The sequence below is a fragment of the Amblyraja radiata genome, chromosome 1 (assembly GCF_010909765.2).
Source record: "Amblyraja radiata isolate CabotCenter1 chromosome 1, sAmbRad1.1.pri, whole genome shotgun sequence".
NCBI lineage: Eukaryota > Metazoa > Chordata > Chondrichthyes > Rajiformes > Rajidae > Amblyraja > Amblyraja radiata.
Window position 1 is genome coordinate 115,734,896 of NC_045956.1, and position 26,747 is coordinate 115,761,642.

Here is a 26,747-nt window from a genome sequence, read left to right on the forward strand (position 1 = left end):
GTCTTCTATCATTTGGTGTAAAGGAGTCTGCTTGGGTCACCAAAGTATTTACAGCCATCAACATTGTGGTTCTTACATTTGTTATGATTACGGGGTTTGTGAAAGGAGACCCGGAGAACTGGAAGATCAGTGAAGAAGCTCTCATAAATTTCACAGTAATCACAAGGTAAGTTTATTAAGGAGATTTAATGGATGTTTTAAATTAGTAGGAGTCTTGATGCAACTGAATAGGAATAAAATGGGTCATTGACAGGAAGGAGGGATGTCGATTGACAGTTGTTGGCTTTGGCATAGGAACTTGATGGAAAAATCCTTTAAGGGAAAATTGTGTAAATAGTTGAAAAGGAATGTACGATGGCAGAGTAGATTGTAGGATTACTTTTGGGCTAGTCTAAAAAAGAGTTAGCGCAGACACTGGTCCAATTAGACTCCTTATAGAGTCATTGAATAATGCAAAACAGAAATGGGGCCCTCAATGTCAATGCCGATCTTTTTGCCCATCTACACCAATGCCATTTTCCTGCGGGGAGTCCATATCCTGCTATGTTTTGCCCATTTAAGTGCCTATATAAATGGCTCTTAAACATTGTTATTGCGTCTAATACCACCACCTCCTCTGGTAGCACATTTCAGATATCAAACACTGTATGAATACATTTTTCCCCTCAGATCCCCCGACAGCTTTCATCTTGTTTTTGATATCCTTACTATGAGAAGACTATTTACCCTATCTATGCCTCATTTTATTTAATATACAACTAACAGGGTATTCCTCTGGCTCATTCACCCCAGGGTAAACAAGCCCAGTCTATTCAATCCTCATAACAAAAGCCCTCCAATCCAGGCACCATTCCAGTGAATTTCCTTTGCATTTTCTCCAGCACAACTACATTCTTCTTATGGCATTGCATCCTGTGAAATGTGGTCATGGAAAACCTGAAATATACAGAAAATATTAAATTGCTTTCTCTTCAGCATATTCATCTTTAAAGACATTTTTTACCTGTGCGTGTTATTGCAGTTTTCGGCTTTTAGCTCATTACATTAATCAATGCATATGGCATTGGTTTGATCAGTAATATTCCAATTCTTTATACTTGTCTAGCCCGTCTGATTACTGAATGCTGACTGCAGTATGTCATAATCATAAAAGCCCATCGTATTGTCTAATTGTTGATGTTAAAGGACACAAGATAGAAATTGTAGGCAAGAAAGAAAGCACTCGGTAGTTTATATAACAACATATATAACAACATATAACAATTACAGCACGGAAACAGGCCATCTCGGCCCTACAAGTCCGTGCCGAACAATTATTTTCCCTTAGTCCCACCTGCCTGCACTCATACCATAACCCTCCATTCCCTTCTCATCCATATGCCTATCCAATTTATTTTTAAATGATACCAACGAACCTGCCTCCACCACTTCCACTGGAAGCTCATTCCACACCGCTACCACTCTGAGTAAAGAAGTTCCCCCTCATGTTACCCCTAAACTTCTGTCCCTTAATTCTGAAGTCATGTCCTCTTGTTTGAATCTTCCCTATTCTCAAAGGGAAAAGCTTGTCCACATCAACTCTGTCTATCCCTCTCATCATTTTAAAGACCTCTATCAAGTCCCCCCTTAACCTTCTGCGCTCCAGAGAATAAAGACCTAACTTATTCAACCTTTCTCTGTAACTTAGTTGTTGAAACCCAGGCAACATTCTAGTAAATCTCCTCTGTACTCTCTCTATTTTGTTGACATCCTTCCTATAATTGGGCGACCAAAATTGTACACCATACTCCAGATTTGGTCTCACCAATGCCATGTACAATTTTAACATTACATCCCAGCTTCTGTACTCAATGCTCTGATTTATAAAGGCTAGCATACCAAAAGCTTTCTTTATCACCCTAGCTATATGAGATTCCACCTTCAAGGAACTATGCACGGTTATTCCCAGATCCCTCTGTTCAACTGCATTCTTCAATTCCCTACCATTTACCATGTACGTCCTATTTTGATTTGTCCTGCCAAGGTGTAGCACCTCACATTTATCAGCATCCATCCCCATCTGCCATCTTTCAGCCCATTCTTCCAAATGGCCTAAATCACTCTGTAGACTTTGGAAATCCTCTTTATTATCCACAACACCCCCTATCTTGGTATCATCTGCATACTTACTAATCCAATTTACCACACCTTCATCCAGATCATTAATGTACATGACAAACAACAAAGGACCCAACACAGATCCCTGAGGCACCACACTAGTCACCTGCCTCCAACCCGACAAACAGCCGTCCACCATTACCCTCTGGCGTCTCCCATTCAGCCACTGTTGAATCCATCTTGCTACTCCTGCATTTATACCCAGCAGTTGAACCTTATTAACCAACCTTCCATGGGTCACAGCTTAAGGATAAGGGGGAAATCCTTTAAAACCGAGATGAGAAGAACTTTTTTCACACAGAGAGTGGTGAATCTCTGGAACTTTCTGCCACAGAGGGTAGTCGAGGCCAGTTCATTGGCTATATTTAAGAGGGAGTTAGATGTGGCCCTTGTGGCTAAGGGGATCAGAGGGTATGGAGAGAAGGCAGGTACGGGATACTGAGTTGGATGATCAGCCATGATCATATTGAATGGCGGTGCAGGCTCGAAGGGCCGAATGGCCTACTCCTGCACCTAATTTCTATGTTTCTATGAGGAACCTTGTCAAAGGCCTTACTAAAGTCCATACAGACAACATCCACTGCTTTACCCTCGTCAATTTCCCTAGTAACCTCTTCAAAAAATTCAAGAAGATTAGTCAAACATGACCTTCCAGGCACAAATCCATGTTGACTGTTCCTAATCAGACCCTGTTTATCCAGATGCTTATATATATTATCTCTAAGTATCTTTTCCATTAATTTGCCCACCACCGAAGTCAAACTAACAGGTCTATAATTGCTAGGTTTACTCTTAGAACCCTTTTTAAACAATGGAACAACACGCGCAATACGCCAATCCTCGGGGACTATTCCCGTTTCTATTGACATTGGAAATATTTCTGTCATAGCCCCGGCTATCTCTACACTAACTTCCCTCAATGTCCTAGGGAATATCCTGTCAGGACCTGGAGACTTATCCACTTTTATATTTTTCAAAAGTGTCAGTACTTCTTTTACTTTGAAACTCATAGTATCCATAGCTACTCTACTAGTTTCCCTTACCTCACATAATTCAATATCCTTCTCCTTGGTGAATACCGAAAAAAAGAAATTGTTCAATATCTCCCCCATCTCTTTTGGCTCTGCAGATAGCTGTCCACTCTGTCTCTCCAATGGACTAATTATATCCCTTGTTATCCTTTTGCTATTAATATAGCTGTAGAAACCCTTTGGATTTACTTTCACCTTACTTGCCAAAGCAACCTCATATCTTCTTTTAGCTTTTCTAATTTCTTTCATAAGATTCTTTTTACATTCCTTATACTCCTCAGCAGCTCATTTACTTCATGCTGCCTATCTATATTACTATAAGTCTGTTCTTGACCCGTTTTGGCCACCTGTGCTGCGATTTCCGAGAGAACGCCGCCACCTACGGCCGTCATTTTTGGTCACCTTGCTCAGAGACCTCCTCCGCCGCATGTGTGCCGAGGATTTTCCCCGTCGATTAAAAATGACAGAGATATTAATGTTTTTACAAAATTCCCCATTCTCTCTGCTGCCCCCGCTGGCAGCAGGGGGGAGGGACTATAAAGCCAGGAAGTGGTGTGCCACACAGTCTCTTCAAGATGGAGGAAGGCAGAGGGTCACGTTTCTCTGAGCTGTGAATAACACTGAAAACATGTCTATTCAAATGTAAGTGCCCTTAGTGGTTCTAAAGCTTGCAAAAAAATGACTATTGGTTCTAAAGCTTGCAAAAAAAATAACTATTGGTTCTAAAGCTTGCAAAAAAAATGACTATTGGTTCTAAAGCTTGCAAAAAAAAAAAATGACTATTGGTTCTAAAGCTTACAAAAAACGTCTATTGGTTCTAAAGCTTGCAAAAAAATGTCTATTGGTTCTAAAATGGTTCATACTAGCGCTCCAGAAAGCCCCCAAGCCCCCCCCCCCTTGGCTTGGTTTGGTGTTTCTTGAAATTGAAAGGCACTACTTACTGCAAATGGTGGCATGAAGTTGAAAGGCACTACTTACTGCAAATGGTGGCTTGGGAGTTTTGGCTTGAAGTTGAAAGGCACTATTACTGCAAATGGTGGCTTGGTTGCTTTGGCTTGAAGTTGAATGGCACTACTTACTGCAAATGGTGGCTTGGTTGCTTTGGCTTGAAGTTGAATGGCACTACTTACTGCAAATGGTGGCTTGGTTGCTTTGGCTTGAAGTTGAAAGGCACTACTTACTGCAAATTGTGGCTTGGGTGCTTTGGGTTGAAGTTGAAAGGCACTACTTACTGCAAATGGTGGCATGAGGTTGACAGGCACTACTTACTGCAAATGGTGGATTGGTTGCTTTGGCTTGAAGTTGAAAGGCACTACTTACTGCAAATGGTGGCTTGGGAGCTTTGACTTGAAATTGAAAGGCACGACTTCCTGCAAATGATGGCTTGGGTGTGGCTTGAAGTTGAAAGGCACTACCTACTGCAAATGGGGGGCGTGGGTGCATTGGCTTGAAGTTGAAAGGCACTACTTACTGCAAATGGTGGCATGAAGTTGAAAGGCACTACTTACTGCAAATGGTGGCTTGGGAGCTTTGGCTTGAAGTTGAAAGGCACTACTTACTGCAAATGGTGACTTGGGAGCTTTGACTTGAAGTTGAAAGGCACTACTTACTGCAAATGATGGCTTGGGTGTGGCTTGGGTGTGGCTTGAAGTTGAAAGGCACTACTTACTGCAGATGGTGGCTTGGGTGCAATGGCTTGAAGTTAAAATGCATTACTTACTGCAAATGGGGGCGTGGGTGCATTGGCTTGAAGTTGAAAGGCACTACTTACTGCAAATTGTGGCTTGAAGTTGAAAGGCACTACTTACTGCAAATTGTAGCTTGGGTGCTTTGGCATTAAGTTGAAATGCACTGCAAATGGCGGCATGAAGTTGAAAGGCACTACTTACTGCAAGTGGTGGCTTGGTTGCTTTGGCTTGAAGTTGAAAGGCAATACTTATATTATATATAAAACCCGGAAATGTGGGTGTGGCTCAGTCTCTGCAAGATGGAGGAGGGAGAGGTCACGACTCGCTGTCTTTAGTGGCTTTGCACCCTACTTCAAATGGTATGAAACTGCACTTCAATTTGGTGGCCTTGCACCCTGCTAGAAGTGGTAAGAAACTGCACTTGAATTTGGTGGCCTTATACCCTGCTTGAAATAGAATTTCAAGGATTAGCCGTGAGTCAACTACCAGCCCACCAGCCGTGAGTGAGTGAGTTGCCAGCACAACAGGCTTGATTGACTGAGACGCCAGCCCAAGAATCCATTTGGCGCACAATTTGCATACTAGCCCTCTGGAAACCAGTCCCTTCAGCCCACAACACCCATACTAGTGCTCCAGAAAGCCCCCCCCCCCCCCAACTGGCCACCAATATTAGAATTGGTGGAGAGGTGGAATATTGCGTTGGATGACCAGCCCTCCTGTGTGATGCTGGGACCCAACGGGTCCCACTTAGTCTAGTAATTATTGTAGATCTCCCTCTTTTTCCGAACAAGATGTCCAATTTCCCTTGAAAACCAGGGCTCTTTCTAATTTTTACTGTTTCCTTTCAACCGAACAGGAACATAAAGATTCTGTACTCTTAAAATTTCCCCTTTAAATGTCCTCCATTTCTCTTCTACATCCTTCCCATAAAACAAAATGTCCCAGTTCACTCCTTTTAAATCATTTCGCATCTCATCAAAGTTAGCCTTTCTCCAATCAAAAATCTCAACCCTAGGTCCAATTCTGACCCTCTCCATAATTATATTGAAACTAATGGTATTGTGATCACTGGACCCGAAGTGGTCCCCAACGCATACCTCCGCCACCTGTCCCGTCTCATTTCCTAACAGGAGGTCCAGCACTGCCCCTCTTCTAGTAGGTACCTCTATGTTTACATTTTAACACACCAAGCCTTCAAAATATTAGCACAACAGAACTCATTCAGTATATAAGTTGGAATATTACAAAGTAATGGGCCATGACCTGCTTTTCTGGTTTTATAATATTTGTGTAAATTGCTACACTGCAGATATGTTGCAGTAGTTAATATGGTCAACATCAATTATTAGGGCAATGATCTCTTGGCAGATAAAACAAATTTGAGGATAATTGACATTGACTATATTTTGAACTTGAGACCTTAATACTGAAATAACTTTGGTCTCAGAGGTTCTGTCTCAAAGGCAACAAAGATGGATATATTTGTCATATTTAAACATACAATTGGACCAATGATAGTGTGAATTGAGCTCTGAGAAGCGAGATTAGCGAGAAAGTGAACATGACGTCCTTTGGTGCTGCAAGTTTCTATGAATTTGATAAAGATCTGTAATAAACATTTCACCAAGGATAACTGAAGTACAATACAATACGGTTTTATTCGTCATATTGCACATAAAGTGCAAATGAAATGAATTTGCCAGCAGCGGTACAATGATAAAGAACACACAAAAACACACAATAAAATTTAACACAAATATCCACCACAGCATTCATCACTGTGGCGGAAGGCACAAAATCTGGCCAGTCCTCCTCCATTTATCCCCGTGGTCCGGACCTCAACCCTCCGCAGCCGTCGCTGCGGGCGTCCAGATGTACAGCCAGGAAAAAGTCAGGTAAGTCCAGAATCGGCTCTTCCCCACCGGAGACCGCGGCTTCAGGTTGGTGTAGGCCGCAGGCCGGCGGTCGAAGATTTAAAGTCCCCGCCGCGGCAGCCAGAAGCACCGCAGACCGCAGGGCCGGTGGACGAAGCTCCCCTCCAGGGGTGATGGTAAGTCCACGCCGGGCCCACGGTAGAAGTTGGCCACGGGCCGGCAGTGGTGGCTTCTTCTTCTCCCGGGTCCCCCACGAGGGATCCCAGGCTGCGGACGCCGCGCCAGCTGGAGCTCTGCAGACCGGGGCTTCGGGCCAGCGAAACGGAGCGTTCCCCTCCGGCGAGCCCTGGCGAGGGCTCGCCCGCTCCACGCCGAGAGTCCACACTGCGCCCGCCACTGAAGCCCCGGGCACGTCTCCGGCAAAGGCCGCACCGATCCTCGATGTTAGTGTTAGGCCACGGGGGAGGCGACCTGGAAACAGTCGCCTCTCCATGGAGGAGGCGACCAAAACGGTTTCCACCTTACCCCCCCCCCCCCACACCACCCCCCACACAAAACACACAAAGAAACAGTAAAAACATACTTTAAAACACACTAAAAAAATTTAAAAAGTTGAAAAAACGAACGCGCTGCTGACAGGGCTGCCGCCATTGCAGCGGCCCCACCGAACTATCAACTAGGGAGAATGAATAAAAACCTTATTTGCATTGTTATTGCAATGTCCAAAATCAAACAATTGAAAGCAAGAAGTAAAATTTGTGATTATTTCTTGGTAAAAGTCTCAACAGTTTATAGTGTATAATTCTAGTATTGTACACTAGTTTCAAACATTATATGCTGATATTTTCTTCATATAGACATGGAGTTGTTTAAATTCCATGCTGGTGAAATATATTTTTGATTTTATGTGAGTAAATAAAAGTCGAGCCTACTCTGTAAACAAAATGCACATTTTGCTCTAATTGGTTTACAGCAATTTGTCATCTGCGGAGAATGTCACCAGCATTTATGGTGTGGGTGGTTTTACACCATATGGATTAAATGGAACATTAGCTGGTGCTGCAACCTGCTTTTATGCCTTTGTTGGGTTTGACTGCATTGCTACCACAGGTAAGAGTCAAGAGTTCATTTATCACCATGTTATTTAATCTAATGCGTTATGCAGCAAACTACAATATGCAAGGATATATAATTTGAACACATTCAAGAGTAAATTAAGTAATGGAATAACCAATGATCTAGAATTAAGATTATATGGTAGCATATCCAAAAATGAATGTCAATTAACCCACAAACCTGTATGTCTTTGTGAGGAAACCGGAGCACTCAGAGAAAACCCATATGGTCACAAGGAGAATATACAAACTCTGTACAAACACCACCCATAGTCAGGATCGAACCCAGGTCTCTCGGGCTGTATGGCAGCAAATCTACTGCTGCCGCAGATGGTACCCCATGGTATTAACTGTTTGTATGCAAGCTATATAATGTTCATTGTTCCCATTCTAGGTGAAGAGGTGAAAAATCCCCAAAAGGCTATTCCCATTGGAATTGTGACTTCACTTTTGGTGTGCTTCCTGGCTTACTTTGGAGTTTCAGCTGCACTGACCCTCATGATGCCTTACTACCTGCTGGATGCTAGAAGCCCACTTCCTGTGGCCTTTGAATATGTCGGCTGGGGCCCTGCAAAATATCTGGTTGCTGTGGGATCTCTTTGCGCATTGTCAACAAGGTATGAAAATAACATTTAGCTTTCCTTCAGAATACACCTTTGGAAAGACTTATGGTACAGCATTCATACACAATGCAGAATCCCTGCTTCCTTCTGACTGAAATGCCTCATACAAAATGTATTTTTTAATCAAATTATTTCAAAATCATAAACTGTGCATTTAACAGAATGTCTACAGAATCAGTTTACAGCACCAAACATTTCCATTCTCAATTTTGACACTGCACAGTACTTCCCAGTGTTCTCTATTCTTTGTGTCTATCCTGGCTTTATTAGTTCTCCATAAAAGCATGAGCTCATATTTGAAAATAAGTACCACATGTCATTCTTGTCTTTTTAACCAACTGATCATCTTCTGCAACAAACACTTCACCACCCATCAAAGTTACTTAGAATGCAAACTTCCAGCTGCCTGGCCTTTAACCAGTAACCAGCTATTCAGCTCCTCAACCACTCTTTTCCATAACAAAGCCAATTGCCTGCCTGTATGGAACTGTTCTTAATTTCATGTTGGCATGAAAAATATGTGGTCGGCCACATGGCCTTTTAACTCTTTAATTTCTTCTTTGATCCATTGATGCATGTTTATCAGGCCTGTTTGAGCCAAACTATGCTGCTGCTGAGGATCATTACTGTAATTTTATGTTCTGATATTTCTTAACATTTGTTTACATGGTATCATCTGCAAATGCTTTGTTTTGCTTTAACTCAGCGCTGTACTGTACAGATTTAACAATGTGTTTAGTAATTTTTCTGCTAATAAAGTCAAGGTTCTGCTGGGTTTGTATGCCATTTATAGGTTAATCTGCAAATTTCTTAACAATCTTATGTATGCTGAAGCTTTTACTTTGCTTTACTTTGTGACGTAAATGTTTATCAGAGGTCTTGTTTTGTCATATCTCCAAACTGTTTGGAACTGGTGTTTGAAAATGCAACTTTGTGAGCTGCAAATCCCGATTTCATTTAAAGCGGAGTGAATATTTAATAAGAGACTTTGCACCTTTACAAAAACGCACTTCCAATAATCTATAGGATCCAAAAGTATCCCCAATTTAATTGACTTTGGTTATGAATAGCAGTAAAATTCTAAGTCATAATTGTGAGCTAAAATAAAAACAGATACATAATTTTACAGAACTAATGTATTAATCAATTAGGTAGGTTGGAAGTGTCAATTTCCGCAGAGTATAAATGAATGACAGCAGATCAGCCAGCCTTCCATTCACATTACTGAGAACAGGGTTCAGATTTTTCAGCCAGCAACTGAAGGAGAAGAGGGAGCTTTGGTGGAGGTTGTTCCCTGCTGTCTGATAACATGAAGCAAGCTGACAATCCTTCATCTTTGACACAGTAAGGATACCTCTTTGAGTTTTTTACACCGTTTATTATATGTGGTTTAAAGTACAAAATATGCAGCAGAATACATTAAACATTTCACTGAATTAGTGGTGTAGATTTTTTTAACCATTTATAATAATCTAGCTGGCCATCAATGGATTTAGCTCTGAAAATGAAGTTAATTTTCGTTGTCAAAGTGATAAATAGGGATTTTTGAAGTGGCATCTGGTTATCATCACGCCTTATTTCATTTAATTAGCCAATGGAAAATAATTTAAGCAGGGTATATAATTGGTAACTTTTCACTAGTGTCAAATTTAGCATTGAACAGTAGTTGCAGTTAAAATTACCCCACGTTACTGTATGCAAATGAAATTACATTTGTGTGATTTTTCTTGTTGGAATTGGTAATTTAAAGTATTTGTTTGTGAAAACTTCAAGGAGCATTTTCTAAAACTTTTGGATATGACTAACATTTTTCTCTTTCCACATCTGAATGAAATCAAATTAAATTCATTTTTATAAAATGATTACACTACTGGGCTCTACATAATGTTTGATGTTTGGCTAGAATGAATATAAACCATGTTTGGTTAACATGTGTTGGTCTAGCATGCCTAACTGATTTAATGGAACATTTTCACTATTTAATCTTTTAAGTCAAAGAGAAAGAACTTTGGAACTTCCACCTTAAGATCCACAGAGTATTTACAGTACATTACAATAATAAGGTTCCTCTTGAATCACTTTTGCAGAACTTCTTGCCAGTAGCAATGATGCAATTGTTGTTGTTGGTGCCCAAGAGATTGGGAAAGAAGAGGTTAAAAATGTCATAAGAAAAATAAAATAATTATTTTAGCCTAAGCAACATTGAATTTCTGATCCTCTGACTTGTCCACAGAATAGCATTATAAGCAGTGCCTTGTTTTGACTGAAGGATTTCTCCTGATTTACCCCACCCCTGATTACCTGAAAAATGGCATTTAAAGTTGAAAGTGTTTGCAATGGGATTCTGCCTAAGTTTGAAGGGGAATAAATCCAGACTGTTATGTATATTTTATAAACAGCTTTTACTCTTGTTCCCTTGAAAGCACAGACATCAGTAAGGAAATGGGCTGAGAGCACAGACAGCATTCCCCCCACTATTGTGCCTTGCTTAAATAGCCATTCTTTGTGTGAGTCTGTGAGCATGGACATACAGTGCATTCAGAAACTATTCAGACCCCTTCACTTTTACCACATTTTGTTATGTTACAGCCTTATTCTAAAATGGATTAATTTTTTTTAAATCATCAATCTATACACAATAGAAACATAGAAAATAGGTGCAGGAGGAAGTGGCGGCGCTGTGATACGGCTGTGGCTCGCCTGCAGTCTGTCTGTTTCTACTTTTTTGTGTTGTTTTTTTTGTCTAGTTTAGTAAAATTTTTTGTTATTAGGTGGTGTTATGTGTGTGGGGGGGGGGGGTGAAACAGGGCTTTCTGTCTCTCCCTTCGGGGGAATGCGACTTTTTTGTCGTATCCCCCTTCTCTTCCCCCGTCTGCGCTGAGGCCTAATGGCCTAACGGCCTCCAACCTGCGACCGACCTCGAGGGTCCGGAGGTAGAGCCAGCCAGGACTCACCAACGCGAGGCTGGCCGTCTTCGAGCTGTGGCGACGTCCGGGCAGCGGCACGACTCGGCGCTCCGGTGAGGGCGGACGGCGCGTGGCTGAGACACTCCCGTGCGGGCGGCACGGCTACCGGCTGGAAGGCGCTCCCGTGTGAGCGGCCTGGGTCCCGGCTGGAAGGCGCTCCCGTGGGGGCAGCCCGGTGCGGGGCTGAGACGCTGCCGTGTGGGTGGCCTGGCTACCGGCTGGAAGGCGCTCCGGTGAGGGCGGACCGGCTCCCGGCTGGAAGGCGCTCCCGTGGGGGCAGCCCGGTGCGGGGCTGAGACGCTGCCGTGTGGGCGGCCCGGTGCGGGGCGGAGACGGTGCTCCGGCGGCTGAGGCGGCGTTCTGGCGGCGGCGACCTGGATCCGGGGCTCGGCCGCGGGCCAGTGGATGACAACGTCGGGAGCTCGCAGGTCACAGGCTGGTGCCTGTTTTCCGGAGCTCCCGTTGCAACAGCTGCGTCCGCTGGACTGGAGGGCGGCAGCTTCGACCACCCCCGGGCCGCGGAGCTTGATCCGCGGGACTGATACCATCGCCCGGTGGGGTAACGCCTCGGCGCAGAGGGAGAAGAGGAGGGAAGAGACAGTAACTCTAAGGCTTTTGCCTCCATCACAGTGAGGAGGTGTTTGGTGAACTCACTGTGGTGGATGTTAATTTGTGTTTATTGTGTGTTGTTATTATTACATGTATGGCTGCAGGCAACAGCATTTCGTTCAGACCGAAAGGTCTGAATGACAAATAAAGGAAATCTAAAAATCTAATCTAATCTAATCAGGAGGAGGCCATTCGGCCCTTTGAGCCAGCACCGCCATTCATTGTGATCATGGCTGATCGTCCCCAATCAATAACCCGTGCATGCCTTCTCCCCATAACCCTTGATTCCACTAGCCCCTAGAGCTCTATCTAACTCTCTCTTAAATCCATCCAGTGATTTGGCCTCCACTGCCCTCTGTGGCAGGGAATTCCACAACTTCACAACTCTCTGGGTGAAAAAGACTAAGACTGTGGCCCCTGGTTCTAGACTCGCCCAACATTGGGAACATTTTTCCTGCATCTAGCTTGTCCAGTCCTTTTATAATTTTATATGTTTCTATAAGATTTCCCCACATCCTTCTAAACTCCAGTGAATACAAGCCTAGTCTTTTCAATCTTTCCCCATATGACAGTCCCGCCATCCCAGGGATCAGTCTCGTGAACCTACGCTGTACTGCCTCAACCACAAGGATGTCCTTCCTCAAATTGGGAGATCAAAAATGTACACAATACTCCAGATGTGCTTACCAGAGCCCTATACAAATGCAGAAGAACCTCTTTACTCCTATACTGAAATCCTCTTGTTATGAAGGCCAACATTCCATTAGCTTTCTTCACTGCCTGCAGTACCTGCACGCCAACTTTCAGTGACTGGTGTACAATGTGTACAATGGTGTACAATACCCCATAATAAAAAAGCGCACAGGTATTTAGAAATTTTTGCAAAGTAATTAAAAATAATTAACTGAAGTATCACATTTAGATAAGTTATCAGACCCTTTACTCACTACTTTATTGAGGCACCTTTGGCAGCAATTACAGCCTCAAGTCTTCTTGGGTATGACGCTACTAGCTTGGCACACCTGTATTTGGGTGATTTCTCCCATTCATCTCTGCAGACCCTCTCAAGCTCTGTCAGGTTGGATGGGGAGCGTCGATGCACAGCTATTTTCAGGTGCCTCCAGAGATATTTGATCGGATTCAAGTCCAGGCTCTGGCTGAGCCACTCAAGGACATTCACAGACTTGTCACAAAGCCATTCCTGCGTTGTCTTGGCTGTGTGCTTAAGGTCGTTGTCCTGTTGAAAGGTGAACCTCTGCCCCAGTCTGAGGTCCTGAACAATCTGGAGCAGGTTTTCATCAAGGATCTCTCTGTACTTTGCTCCGTTCATTTTTCCCTCGATCCTGACTAGTCTCCCAGTTCCAGCCGCTGAAAAACATCCCCACAGCATGATGGTGCCATCACCATGCTTCACCGTAGGTATATTATTTGCCAGGTGATGAGCGGTGCCTGGTTTCCTCCAGACGTGACACTTGACATTCAGGCCAAAGAGTTCAATCTTGGTTTCTGTCAGACCAGAGAATCTTGTTTAGGTGCCTTTTGGTAAACTCCAACTGGGCCTTTTACTGTGTCTTTTACTGAGGAGTGGCTTCAGCCTAGCCACTCTAACATAAAGGGCTGATTGGTGGAGTGCAGCAGATGTGGTTTTCCTTCTGGAAGGTTCTCCCATCTCCACAGAGGAACTCTGAAGCTCTGTCAGACTGACCATCGGGTTCTTGGTCACCTCCTTGACCAAGGCCCTTCTCCCCCGATTGCTCAGTTTGGCCGGGCGGCCAGCTCTATGAAGAGTCCTGGTGGTGTCAAAGTTCTTCCATTTAAGAATGACGGAGGCCACTGTGCTCTTCGGGACCTGTAATGCTGCAGAAATTGTTTTATACCCTTCCCCAGATCTGTGTCTCGATACAATCCTGTCTCGGAGATCTACGGACAATTCCTTTGTCTTCGTGGCTTGGTTTTTGCTCTGACATACACTGTCAACTGCGGGACCTTATATAGACAGGTGTGTGTCTTTCCAAATCATATACAATCAATTTAATTTACCACTTGTGGACTCCAATCAAGTTGTAGAAACATCTCAAGGATAATCAATGGAAACAGGATGCACCGAAGCTCAATTTTGAGGGTCATAGCAATGGGTCTGAATACTTATGTTAATGTGATATTTCAGTTATTTATTTTTTATTATTTGCAAACATTTCTAAACACCTGTTTTCGCTTTTATAGTATGAGGTGTTGTATGTAGATTGATGATTTAAAAAATGAATTTAATCAATTTTTGCATAAGGCTTTAACGTAACAAAACATGGAAAAATTCAAGGGGTCTGAATACTTTCTGAATGCACTGAATATTGGTTATGAAGTTATCCAGTAGGAGTGATATCACATACAGCCAAAATCGTACTGCAATTTAATACACATGCTCACTTTCTGAGGTGCCCCAAATAACTCTTTGCCTTATTCATTTCCATTAGACAGGTCAAACAACGTGCCTAATACGTAGATCCTTGTTACAGTCAGTAAGATGCTGGTTGGCAATGAATTCAGTGCTTTAGTATTACACCAGGCAATGTCATTTGTCATTAGGTACTAAAAGAATTCAACAACTGTATTCTGAAAGTATAAATACTATTTCCCATCAATTATTTTTTTTTAAATTGTGAAGAACACATTTAATTGAATTATGCAACATATTTCCCACTGGATAAGGAGAATTTAGGATCTTATGTAGAGCCCAAATGTGAGGTAATTTTTCATTAGTTTACTGCATACCTGGTGTGACTCTGACTTGCAGCATTGTGCATGTCTTTCCTCTTCATTCAGTCTGCTTGGTTCCATTTTCCCCATGCCTCGCGTAATCTATGCTATGGCTGAAGATGGGTTGCTTTTCAAAGTTTTAGCCCGCATCAATTCTAAGACGAAGACTCCAGTTGTTGCCACAATATCGTCAGGTTTGGTTGCAGGTGAGATTTTGTAGCTGGATGGAAAAAAGAAAGTATAATTTGGGATCTGAGTTAATGAACAAATGTAGAACAACATTGTCATATGGTCAGTGCATTTTATTTTCCACACAAATTTAAATTTCCATGCAGACTTTATGCTGATATTATTTTCTTCCAATACCAATTGTTCTTTTTTTTTTTCCCAAAGCAGGGAAGTTATAATATCAATAATAATATGAGAAATCAAGTTTTCTCACTAAACTGAACGTTCTCAGTTTGCGATTTTTCTTCTTAGAATCATAGGCTTGGAGGACACAATGTCACAATTGGCAGAAGAAAACAGGATTAGGGATCACTTTGTTTCCACTCCAGTTTTGTGGTTCTAAAATGGGTGATGAGGACACATTTGGCACCATGGATTGTTCCACATACAGTTCCTGGATGGGATAGCAGTATGTTAGGTGGTGTGCTGTCTATGCAAAGCTTCTGTGTGCTCCTGATGCTTCCGAGTCGTAGAGTCATACGGCACAGAAACAGGCCCTTTGACCCAACTCATTCATGCTACTGACCAAGATGCTCCGTCTCCCTGCATTTGGTCTATTTTTCTCTGAGTTTTCCTATCCATGTATCTGTCCATATATATTTAAAATATTGTTACTGTGCCTGCCTCAATTACTTCTGGCAGTTCATTCCATATACCCACCACCATCTGTGAAAAGGTCACCCCTAGGGTTTACTTTAAATCTAAGGTTCTTATTAAATATTTCCCCTCTCACTGTAAACCTACGCCTTTTAGTTCTTGAATCCCCAACCTTGGGAAAAAGATTCTGTATTTTCATCCTATCTTTTTCTTTTCATGATTTTATACACCTCTATAAAATCAGCCCTCAGCCTCCTGCGCTTCAAGGAAAAGGTCTTAGGCGGCCTAATCCCTCCCTATAGTTCAGGCCTTCAAGTCCTGGCACCATCCTTCAAATCAAAGTTTTCGATACCTTCCTGAATGTACCTTCTCCACTTTGAGATGTCGGAGGTCAGGTAGTTGCAAAAGTCTGAGAATGTCATACTTTATTTAAGAAGTACTTGAAGCATATCTTTAAGTCCTTTCATCTGGTAATTTCTTCATATGACACTCTTAGCAAAGTGGAAATTTGGTGTCTTTCATGTGAACGGATAGCCTGCCCAATGATCTTGCTAAATATAATTAGGACCTCAATGTTGGAGTTGCTGGCCTGAAAGGGAATACTGATATTGGTTTGCTTATCTATAGAACAGTACAGCAAGGCAACAAACCCTTCATCCCATGATATCTGTACCAACCTTGAAGCCCGTTTAAACCATGTTCAGGAATACGAGATTGGGTTATGTTGCTCTTCTCCCTGCCTATTCATCTGACAATCCAAATGGCTTCTGAACATTGCTATCGCATGTGCTTCCAGCACTTCCCCGGTAGTACATTCCAGCCATCTACTAGTCCTCGTGTAATCTTTTATATGGCCACATGGTGGTTGTGAAGTCATTCTGTAGGAGTGGTTGCATTTTGGGAAGTCAAACCAGGGTAGGTCTTTTAAGAGTGAATATTAGGACCCTAGGGAATATCGTAGCATAGAGGGACCTGGGGGAACAAGTACAAGTCTAAAGATGGGTCTCGACCTGAAACGTCGCCCATTCCTTCTCTCCGGAGATGCTGCCTCACCCACTGAGTTTTGTGTCTACCTTCGGTACAAGTACATAGTTCCCTGAAAGTGGCATCACAGGAAAACAGGGTGGTGAGGTGTTTTGAACAATAGCATTCATCAGACAGGGAATTGAGTACAGGAGTTTGGTGTTATGTTGCAGGTATACAAGAAGTTAGTGTGGCTGTACTTGGAGTATTGTGCACTCTTTTAGTTACTGTGCTCCAGGAAAGCCTTCCAAAAAAATGCTTAACTTTCCACCCAAAATAAAATTTTAAACTAAACACCTTAACTCAATGGTCAAAAAGACAATGCTTCAAACGTAGAAAAATGACCTAACCATTGACATTGGCAATTCTATATTTGCCATTTGTATCCATTACCATGGTGCAGTGCTGAATGTATTTTGTTTGAACTTTCACCTTTCTCTTTTTAGCCTATTGGGGTCTATGTTCCCATTGCCCAGAATTATGTTTGCAATGGCACGAGATGGTTTACTGTTCAATTTTTTGGGAAAAGTGAGTAAGAGGCAGTCACCAGTTACTGCAACAATGGCATCAGGGGTCATCTCTGGTAAGCTGATGCACCTTGTCCCTCCCCCAAAGGGACCTCGTCTATCCAAAATCATGCCTGGGCTTGATGTGCTATTCCCTGAAGCATGCAAAATCCTGGTGGCTCCATTAATCAAGTGGTGAGGATTGTACTTGAAGTAGGTATGCCAGGTTCAAAGGAGCAGCAATTATAATTCTGTGGGAGAAATTGCACTGTAATCTCTTTTACACTTTATAAATCAATTATTTAAAAAAAAATCTGGCAAGGATTTAAGAGACTGCATGGGAATGCTTAAATTCATGAAACAAAAATACTTTTAGATAAAGGTATTTTCTGTTGAAAATGTTTAAAAATAACCTTGCATACCTAGCTAATGGCAATTGTTCACATGGATATTAAACAGTATTGAGGAGATTAAAATATGCCTTTTTAAATAAAAAGCCAGAGCATAGACAATCGTCATTTCAAGCTATTTTTTTAAATAAACCAGATGAAGCAAACTGGCATCAGAGAGTTTTGCAGCTCATTAAATTACTTAACGTCTAATCTGTGAAAAGTCTGGAACACTATTAACTTCTATTAAACATTAATTCCAGCAACTTAAAGGCACATGGTTTCATTTGTTAATGTTTAATTTTCAGTGAATAAATCGCAACATAAGTCCCCGAGACAGATTATTTGGTTTTCTGGTAGTGTAGTATTGCCCTTGCTTGAATTATTGCCAATCAAGGAATGGACAGCTTTCTCATAGGTTTCAAATATTTCTTCCAGAAAATGTGTTCATATGTGCTAAATTAGCAAAGTTGGGATTTTGAGGATCAAAATTAGATTCATGGTTGTTGGCCCTTGAACAAAAGCAAGATCGTGACATTTTTACAGGGAGAAAAGACTCCAACATACTTTTGAAAATTATAACCAAGTAAAAGTTTACCCAAGTAGTCATCAGGAAAGGAGATTGATGCTATGATGAGGAGGTAGTTTTCAGAAGTGTCTGCAAGAAGTGTTGTGCAGATCTGTAAATGTTTAGGGAAGTAAATTTCAAACCTCATGTCATTAATCGCACAGCTCCCATGGTGGGGCAATGTTAATGGAGGATGCACAGAAAAATAGGGTTGAAGAAATGCAGAGATCTTGAAAAATTGCAAGGCCGGAGGAAATAATAATGAAGGGAAGGAGTAAGACTGAAAGAGTTGTGGACGTGAAATTTTTAAATCTGTGATATTGTGAGCGGAGCGAGGGGGGAAGTGAATATGGAGGTCAAAGTACTGTATATGAATGCGCGAAGTATAAGGAATAAAGTGGACGAGCTTGGTGCTCAGTTAGAAACTGGCAAGTACGATGGTGTGGGAATTACTGAGACATGGCTGCAAGAGGGCCAGGGCTGGGAACTGAATATTCAAGGGTATACCTCCTATTGAAAAGACAGACAGGTGGGCAGAGGGGGTGGGGTTGCCCTGTTGGTGAGGAATGAAATTCAGTCCCTCGCAAAGGGTGACATTGAAACAGGAGATGTGGAGTCCGTATGGATAGAACTAAGGAATTGTAAGGTAAAAAGACCCAAATGGGACTAATCTACAGGCCCTCAAACAGTAGCCTGGACATAGGGCGCAAGTTGAATCAGGAGTTAAAATTGGCTTGTAGCAAAAGTAATGCTGTGGTTGTTATGGGAGATTTCAACATTCAGGTAGACTGGGAAAATCAGGTTGGTACTGGACCCCAAGAAAGGGACATTGTAGTGCCTTTGTGATGGATTCTTAGAACAACTTGTATTGGAGCCTACCAGGGAGAAGGCAATTCTGGATTTAGTGTTATGTAATGAACCGGATTTGATAAAGGACCTCGAGGTTAAATGAGCCATTAGGAGGCAGTGACCAATAACATGGTCAGGTTTAATCTATAATTGGAGAAGGAGAAGGGTAGATCGGAGGTGTCAGTGTTGCAGTTGAATAAAGGGGACTATGGGGCCATGAGGGAGGTGCTGGCCAAAGTTGACTGGAAAGATACACTAGCAGGGATGACAGTGGAACAAAAATGGCAGGTATTTCTGGAATAATACAGAAGGTGCAGGATCAGTTCATTCCTAGGAGGAAGAAAGATTCCAAGGGGAGAAAGGGACGACCATGGCTGACAAGGGACGTCAGGGACAGTATAAAAATTAAAGCGACGAAGTACAACGTAGCAAAGATGAGCGGGAAGCAAGAGGATTGGGTAATGTTTAAAGAACAACAGAAGCTAACCAAAAAGACAATATGGGAAGAAGAGATGAGATACGAGGGTAAGTTAGCCAAGAATATAAAGTAGGATAGTAAAAGTTTCTTTAGGTATGTGAAGAGGAAAAAATTAGTTAAGACCAAAGTTGGACCCTTGAAGACCGAAAAAGGTGAATTTATTATGGGTAACAAGGAAATGGCAGATGAGTTGAACAGGTACTATGGATCTGTCTTCACTAAGGAGGACACATACAATCTTCCTGATATAGTAGTGGTCAGAGGATCTGGGGTGACGGAGGAACTGAAGGAAATCCACATTAGGCAGGAAATGGTGTTGGATAGACTGAAGACTGATAAATCCCCAGGGCCTGATGGTCTGCATCCCAGGGTACTTAAGGAAGTGGCTCTAGAAATCGTGGATGCATTGGTGATAATTTTCCAATGTTCTATAGACCCAGGATCAGTTCCTGTGGATTGGAGGGTAGCTAATGTTATCCCACTTTTTAAGAAAGGCGGGAGAGAGAAAACGGAATTATAGACCAAAGGTACACAAAATTGCTGGGGAAACTCAGCGGGTGCAGCAGCATCTATGGAGCGAAGGAAATAGGCGACGTTTCGGGCCGAAACCCTGGAAACCCTCCCTTTTGAACACGGAATTATAGACCAGTTAGCCTGACATCGGTGATGGGGAAGATGCTGGAGTCAATTATGAAAGAAGAGATAGCCGAACATTTGGATAGCAGTAACAGGATCGGTCCGAGTCAGCTTGACTAATCATGCTTGACTAATCATTTGGATTTTTTGAAGATGTAACTAGGAAAATGGACAAGGGAGAGCCAGTGGATGTAGTATACCTGGACTTTCAGAAAGCATTTGATAAGGTCCCACATAGGATATTAGTTGGCAAAATTAGGGCACATGGTATTGGGGGTAGAGTGCTGACATGGATAGAGAAGTGGTTGGCAGACAGGAAACAAAGAGTAGGGATTAACGGGTCTCTTTCAGAATGGCAGGCAGTGATTAGTGGGGTACCGCAAGGCTCGGTGCTGGGACTGCAGCTCTTTACAATATACATCAATGATTTGGATGAAGGGATTCAAAGTAACATTAGCAAATTTGCAGATGACACAAAGCTGGGTGGCAGTGTGAACTGTGAGGAGGATGCTATGAGAATGCAGGGTGACTTGGACAGGTTGGGGGAGTGGGCAGATGCATGGCAGATTAAGTTTAATGCGGATAAATGTGAGCGTATCCACTGTGGTAGCAAAAACAGGAAGGCAAATTATTATCTAAATGGTGTCAAGTTGGGAAAAGTGGAAGTACAATGGGATCTGGGGGTCCTTGTACATCAGTCTATGAAAGTAAGCATGCAGGTACAGCAGGCAGTGAAGAAAGCAAATGGCATGTTGGCCTTTATATCAAGAGGAATCGAATATAGGAGCAAAGAGGTCCTTCTGCAGTTGTACAGAGCCCTAGTGAGACCACACCTGGAGTATTGTGTGCAGTTTTGGTCCCCTAATTTGTGGAAGGACATTCTTGCAATTGAGGGAGTGCAGCGTAGGTTTACAAGGTTAATTCCCGGGAAGGTGGGACTGTCATGCTGAGAGAATGGAGCAGCTGGGCTTGTACACTCTGGAGTTTAGAAGGATGAGAGGGTATCTCATTGAAACATATAAGATTGTTAAGGGTTTGGACACGCTAGAGGCAGGAAACATGTTCCTGATGTTGGGGGAGTCCAGAACCAGGGTCCAGTTTAAGAATAAGGAGTAAGCCATTTAGAACGGAGACGAGGAAACACTTTTTCTCACAGAGAGTGGTGAGTGTGGAATTCTCTGCCTCAGAGGGTGGTGGAGGCAGGTTCTCTGGATACTTTCAAGAGATCTAGATAGGGCTCTTAAAAATGGCGGAGTCAGGGGATATGGGGAGAAGGCAGGAATGGGGTACTGATTGGGGATGATCAGCCATGATCACATTGAATGGCGGTGCTGGCTTGAAGGGCCGAATGGCTTACTCCTGCACCTATTGTCTATTGTTGGACTGTTCACAATAGGTGATGGGCAAAGCTTTGAGTAACATAAACTTTAATTTCTGAATCAATCTACAGGTATGTCTCCAAGGCATACTGTTAGATTTTTTAAATATATGGGTTCAAAAGTGAACCTAACAGTAAAATCTGTTCTTAGCAAGTAGAGCTCGAGACAAGCCATTTGATTCTAATTGGCTTAAAATGTTAATCTTCTACAAGTTTTCTGTAGTATTGCCAAATCTTTGATTCCTAAGTAAAATAGAAACAGACATATTGAATAAGCTCTGACTTGCATGGCCAGTTCTCACAATATTTTAGATCAAATAACAACTGGTAGATTGTAGTGTAAAACAAAGTGCTGGAGGAACTCTGCAGGCCAGGCAACATCTGTGGGTGATACTCCTTCCCTCGTTTGAGGGATGTCCCCACTGGACTCGGCCCCTTCATGTCCAGCAGTGGAAGGACCCTGGACTCTAGGCCTTCTTCACAGAGTCTTCAATTGGCTGCACTGAGCGTCAGTGCATCCCTTAGTGTACTCCTGCCAGTCAGCAATATTGTTATATGGACATCTCACTGTGCTGAATGACCAACGTGTTTCAGACAGAAACGTCAACACGCCAGTGTAGGAGAGGCAAGAGAAAGAGGAGGGAAAGATGATAGTACTTGAAATTGGAGACTGTTGAAATATAAGCTACACATATGACAGAATATGAGATGCTGCTCCTCCAGTTTGCATGTGGATCTCACTCTGTCAATGGGGGATGGCGAGGACAGAAAGGTCAGTATGGGAATGGGAAGTGAAGTAAAATGGTTAGCAACTGGGAGATCCAACAGTCCTTGACAGACAGAGCATAAGTGTACAACGAAATGGTTGATAATCTACACTTGGTTTCGCCAATATAAAGAGGCCACATTTGGAGCACCGAATGCAATACATGATACTTAAAGAGGTGCATATGAACCTCTGTTTCATCTGGATGGAAGTGAGAGAGGAGGTATAAGGATAGGTGTTGCATCTCCTGCGGTTGCAGGGAAAAGTACCTGGGGAGGGGGCGAGTTGGGTGGGAAGGGATGAATGAACCAAGTAGCAGAGGAAGCGTTTTCCACAAAAGCAATGGCATCAGAAAGACTGGCGAGGGGATCACGTTGAGAATGTCAGAGAATGATGTGTAGCCACAGGCTGGTGGGGTGAAAGGTGAAAATCACAGGAACTCTATCGTTGTTCCACCTGGGGGGGGGGGAGGGGTGAGAGCAGAACTGCGGGACACAGATGAGACGTGTGAGTGCTCCATTCACATCGGGGGAACAGCAGGAATGAGGTCGCACACAAACTGAACAGCATCTCTTATTCTGCTTGGATGGCTTGTATTACCCGACAATATTGTCATTGAATTCTCCATTTCAAGTAATGGCCCCAACCCCCTTACATTCCATGCCCTCCATCAACCCAGTGTACACACATTTCTCCCACCCATCCACTTGCCCTGCTCCTTACACTCATCTTCTATCCCCAAGTTCCACATTTCCCTTTTATCCTTCCTCTTTACCCTTCCATAATTGCATTGAATACTATCCATAATTCCCCCTGCTAGCTTTATATTTCACTCCTCCTTCTTTCCTTATCTTACATCCATTTTGTCTCCTTTTCACATCTTGCCTTTGTCACTCACTGCACCCATCTGCAAATCATATGCCCCCCACCTGTATCTACCTCTCACTTTTCAGGCTTTGTCCTGTTCCCGCCTCCCTTTTCCAGCTTTCTCCCCCCCTTACACCAATCAGGCTAAAGAAAGGTTTTGTGCAGTTTTGTGATTTTCTAAGATTCACTTGGCGAGGAAGGGTGAAGGGAATTTGCTGCCATGTAAAGTCAAGTCAAGTAAAGTATCCTTTATTGTCATTCAGACTTTTCAGTCTGAACGAAATTTCGTGCCTTGCTGTCATAACAGAGAATAAAATAACAAAACACACAATAAACACAGATTTAACATCCACCACAGTGAGTCCACCAGGTCCTCCTCACTGTGATGGAAGGCAAAAGTCTTAAGTCCTTGTTCTCCCTCTGCGTTGAGGCGATCCAGGCTTCCGATGTTGCGACCCCGCCGGGTGATGGTAAGTCCCACGGCTGAATTCGAGCTCCGTGAACGGGCCGGTTCACCGGGCCGGCCCGGGGAGGTCGAAGCTGCCTAAGCTCCCACCCTCCAGTCCAGCGGACGAAGCTGTCGTTGCGGGAGCTCCGGAAAACAGGTCACCAACCTGGGAGCCTCCGATGTCGTCCACTGGGCCTTCGGCCGAGGCTCCGAAGTCGGGTCGGAAGTCGGGTCGCCGCCGCTGCAACACCACCACAGCCCCGAAGTCGGCCAGCCTTGCGTTGGAATGTCCTGGCTCTGCCTCCGGAGCTTCGTGGTCGGTCCCAGTTGGAGGCCGCCAGCTTCGCCATTAGGCCTCAGCGCAGACGGAGTCGGGGGATACGACAAGAAACGGTCGCATCCCCCCGAAGAGACAAAAAGCATGTTTCTCCCCCCCCCCCCACACATACACAACCTAAATAAACAAAAATTAACTAAAACAGGACAAAAAGAATACAAAAAAAAGAAAAGACAAACGGACTGCAGGCGAGCCGCAACTGCAGGGCAGCGCCACCACTTCCGGAGTAGATCATTGTAATTTGATGAAATGTGGGTGGATCAGGTATTTGTTAAAAAGCAAAAAAGGTGGTACATTGCTTCTTGGTGGATGTATGTAGGCAATTAGTAGATTACAATGGTGATGAACAAAGTTGTGTTTGGCTCATGTATGTTTTAATGCGTCATATTTATTAATTTAATTGTAGCTGGAAACCATTGCCTCATAACTTCACATGACTCAATTAGCAATGCCAATTATACACTTGCAACAAACCTAGAAATTAGCGATATCTAATTTGGTACATTGTTTTGGCATTGCACCTAAATTATAAATCATTTATTTAATTATGACCAAATGTGAATTTGATTTTGATTTTCTCTTATCATATCTGGCTTGAAACCATAACATAGTTTTTAATCTCCATTACTGTTTTAGGTATACTTGTGAATAAATGCCTTTCCAGAAAACCTGAGTGTAATTGAGGATTTCTCTTTTAAGTTTGTTTCTTAATGCTTGCTAATTATGGCCTGGGAATGGATTATCATCAGCCACGAGCAGATAGTAAGTTTTACCTTGTTCATTAATTTTATCACCAGCAAAAAACATTTCAAAACATAAGCAAATAACATTTTATTAATCAATTAAATTATTGGAAATTTTATCAAATGGCAGATACTTTGATTAGTCTAAAACATAATCTACCCATGTCAGCTATGCAGATAGATCCACGTTCAATATTATACTTGAATCTTTACTAGCTACACCAAATAACAGGCTCCAAAGATTAACTTTATTTAAACATTTAAAGGCAGGCACTATAGGACTAAGGACTACTCCCGTGTATTGTCCAACAGTCTTAATGACTGTAAACTACAATTGCACTTTGAAGACATTTCATGAATTGCACAACCCTTATACAAGACAAGATAAAATGACCATACAGTGTAAAAAATATGGGAAAATATTAATTCTCTCTTTTGACAGGGTATTAATTTGTTAATAATGAGGATGCTGGTGATGGGATTAAAAGAGTGGCTGGAAATATTTTCTGCATCTGTTAAGCAACCATTCATTAATATCAGGTGGAATCATTTCTGTATAAATGTCTTTCTATGCACCTTCATTTGTTTTAACGCAACTCATGACCTGGTGAATTTTTTGGCAGCTGTCATGGCATTTTTCTTTGATCTTAAAGCCTTGGTGGATATGATGTCCATTGGGACACTCTTGGCGTACACTCTAGTAGCAGCATGTGTACTTCTCCTCAGGTAAATATTTATGTCTTATCAAGAGTCTTTGACCAGAACTGATAACTCAACATCTGTGTGTATGACCTGCTGAATATTTCCGACATTTTCTACTTTTATTTCAGATTTCCAATATTTGCATTTTTTTGATTTTTCATTATGCAGGAGATGGCTATTCATCTCATCACTTCTGTGCAGGATTTTTTGTAAATGATTATAGCAGCCTGGAAATAGCAAGGGAGGTGGATACGGCAATGCAAAAAGCATTCAGCATGCTTACCTTAATAGTCTGGGCTATTGTGTATAAGAGTTGGGGTGTCACGTTGCAACAGCACAACATTTTAGCAGGCTTCACATGGAGTATCACGGACAGTTCTGCCGGCCAGGAAGGGTCTCGACCCAAAACATCACCCATTCCTTCTCTCCGGAGATGTTGCCTGTCCCACTGAGTTACTCCACCACTTTGTGTCTACCTTCGATTTAAACCAGCATCTGCAGTTCTTTCCTACACAGGATACATTAGTATTAGACAGACAATCATGATGTTGCCTAGAATGGAGAGATTGGGCTGGGATAGTTCTCACTGGGACATAGGGGTGACCTATTAGAGGTTTATAAAATTATGAGCGGTATAGATGGTGAGGATAGTCAAAGTTGTCCTCCTAGGGTGGGACGTCTAAAACAAATTGGTGATGGTTATATGAAATGTACTGTGAGAACACAGTGTTCTAGCTATTTTTCTTTCCAATCCAAATAGCTGTCTAAATGCCTTTTAAATTACATTTAGACAGCTATTTGGATAGGAAGGAAGGAGAACGATACGGGCCTAGTGCAAATGACAGTAAATCCTATCACTAAAAATCTTCTCCAGTAACTTCCTACCACTGTTATGCGACTCATCGGCCTATAGTTTCCTGGATTATCCCTATTTGCCTTCTTAACTAAATGACCAACATTGCCTACTTTCCATTCATCAGGGACCTCACCTTTGACTAAAGATGATGCAAGATGGACATAAAGTGCTGGAGTAACTTAGCAGGTCAGGCAGCATCTTTGGAAAACAAGGATAGGTAACGTTTCAGATCAAGACCGTTCTTCAGACTGTGGAGAGTCTGAGAAGGGGCTCAACCTGAAATGTCACCTAATCATGTCCTCCAGAGAAGCTGCCTGGCCTGCTGAGTTACTCCTGCACTTCATTCCACTAGTTTCCAAAATGGGTGGTCCAGAACACTTCTGAGCACAGAGCTTAGATATGCTGGTGATTAGCTCAGTTTTGTCTACCTAACTGAAAACGGTAATGAAATTAACAATGGGAAGAGCAGCAACAAAATGTCTGGACCCGAAACGTCACCTATTCCTTTTCTCCAGAGATGCCGTCTGATCCGCTGAGTTACTCCAGCTTTTTATGTCTA

The 26,747-nt window shown here is 42.7% G+C and overlaps 1 protein-coding gene and 1 long non-coding RNA gene across 6 annotated transcripts in view; one reads left to right on the plus strand and one right to left on the minus strand.

Annotated features, from left to right (window-relative positions):
• The window catches only part of slc7a2 (solute carrier family 7 member 2), a 110,930-nt gene that overhangs the window by 68,138 nt on the left and 16,045 nt on the right, over positions 1 to 26,747 (plus strand). For 4 of the 5 annotated variants that reach the window (XM_033029409.1, XM_033029418.1, XM_033029392.1 and 1 more), the window contains exons 4-8: positions 1 to 166; positions 7,724 to 7,860; positions 8,260 to 8,482; positions 14,884 to 15,023; positions 25,254 to 25,356. In XM_033029409.1, coding sequence (XP_032885300.1) covers positions 1 to 166; positions 7,724 to 7,860; positions 8,260 to 8,482; positions 14,884 to 15,023; positions 25,254 to 25,356 — 769 coding nt within the window. Of the gene's footprint in view, positions 167 to 7,723; positions 7,861 to 8,259; positions 8,483 to 14,883; positions 15,024 to 17,111; positions 17,249 to 25,253; positions 25,357 to 26,747 lie in introns of all 5 variants that reach the window. The other variant, XM_033029400.1, reaches the window with a different exon arrangement.
• Positions 165 to 26,739, minus strand: LOC116978337. The gene is made up of 3 exons (XR_004413440.1): positions 26,687 to 26,739; positions 14,833 to 15,037; positions 165 to 936 (listed from the first exon to the last, which is right to left on the minus strand). It is a non-coding gene; the product is annotated as an uncharacterized LOC116978337 (long non-coding RNA).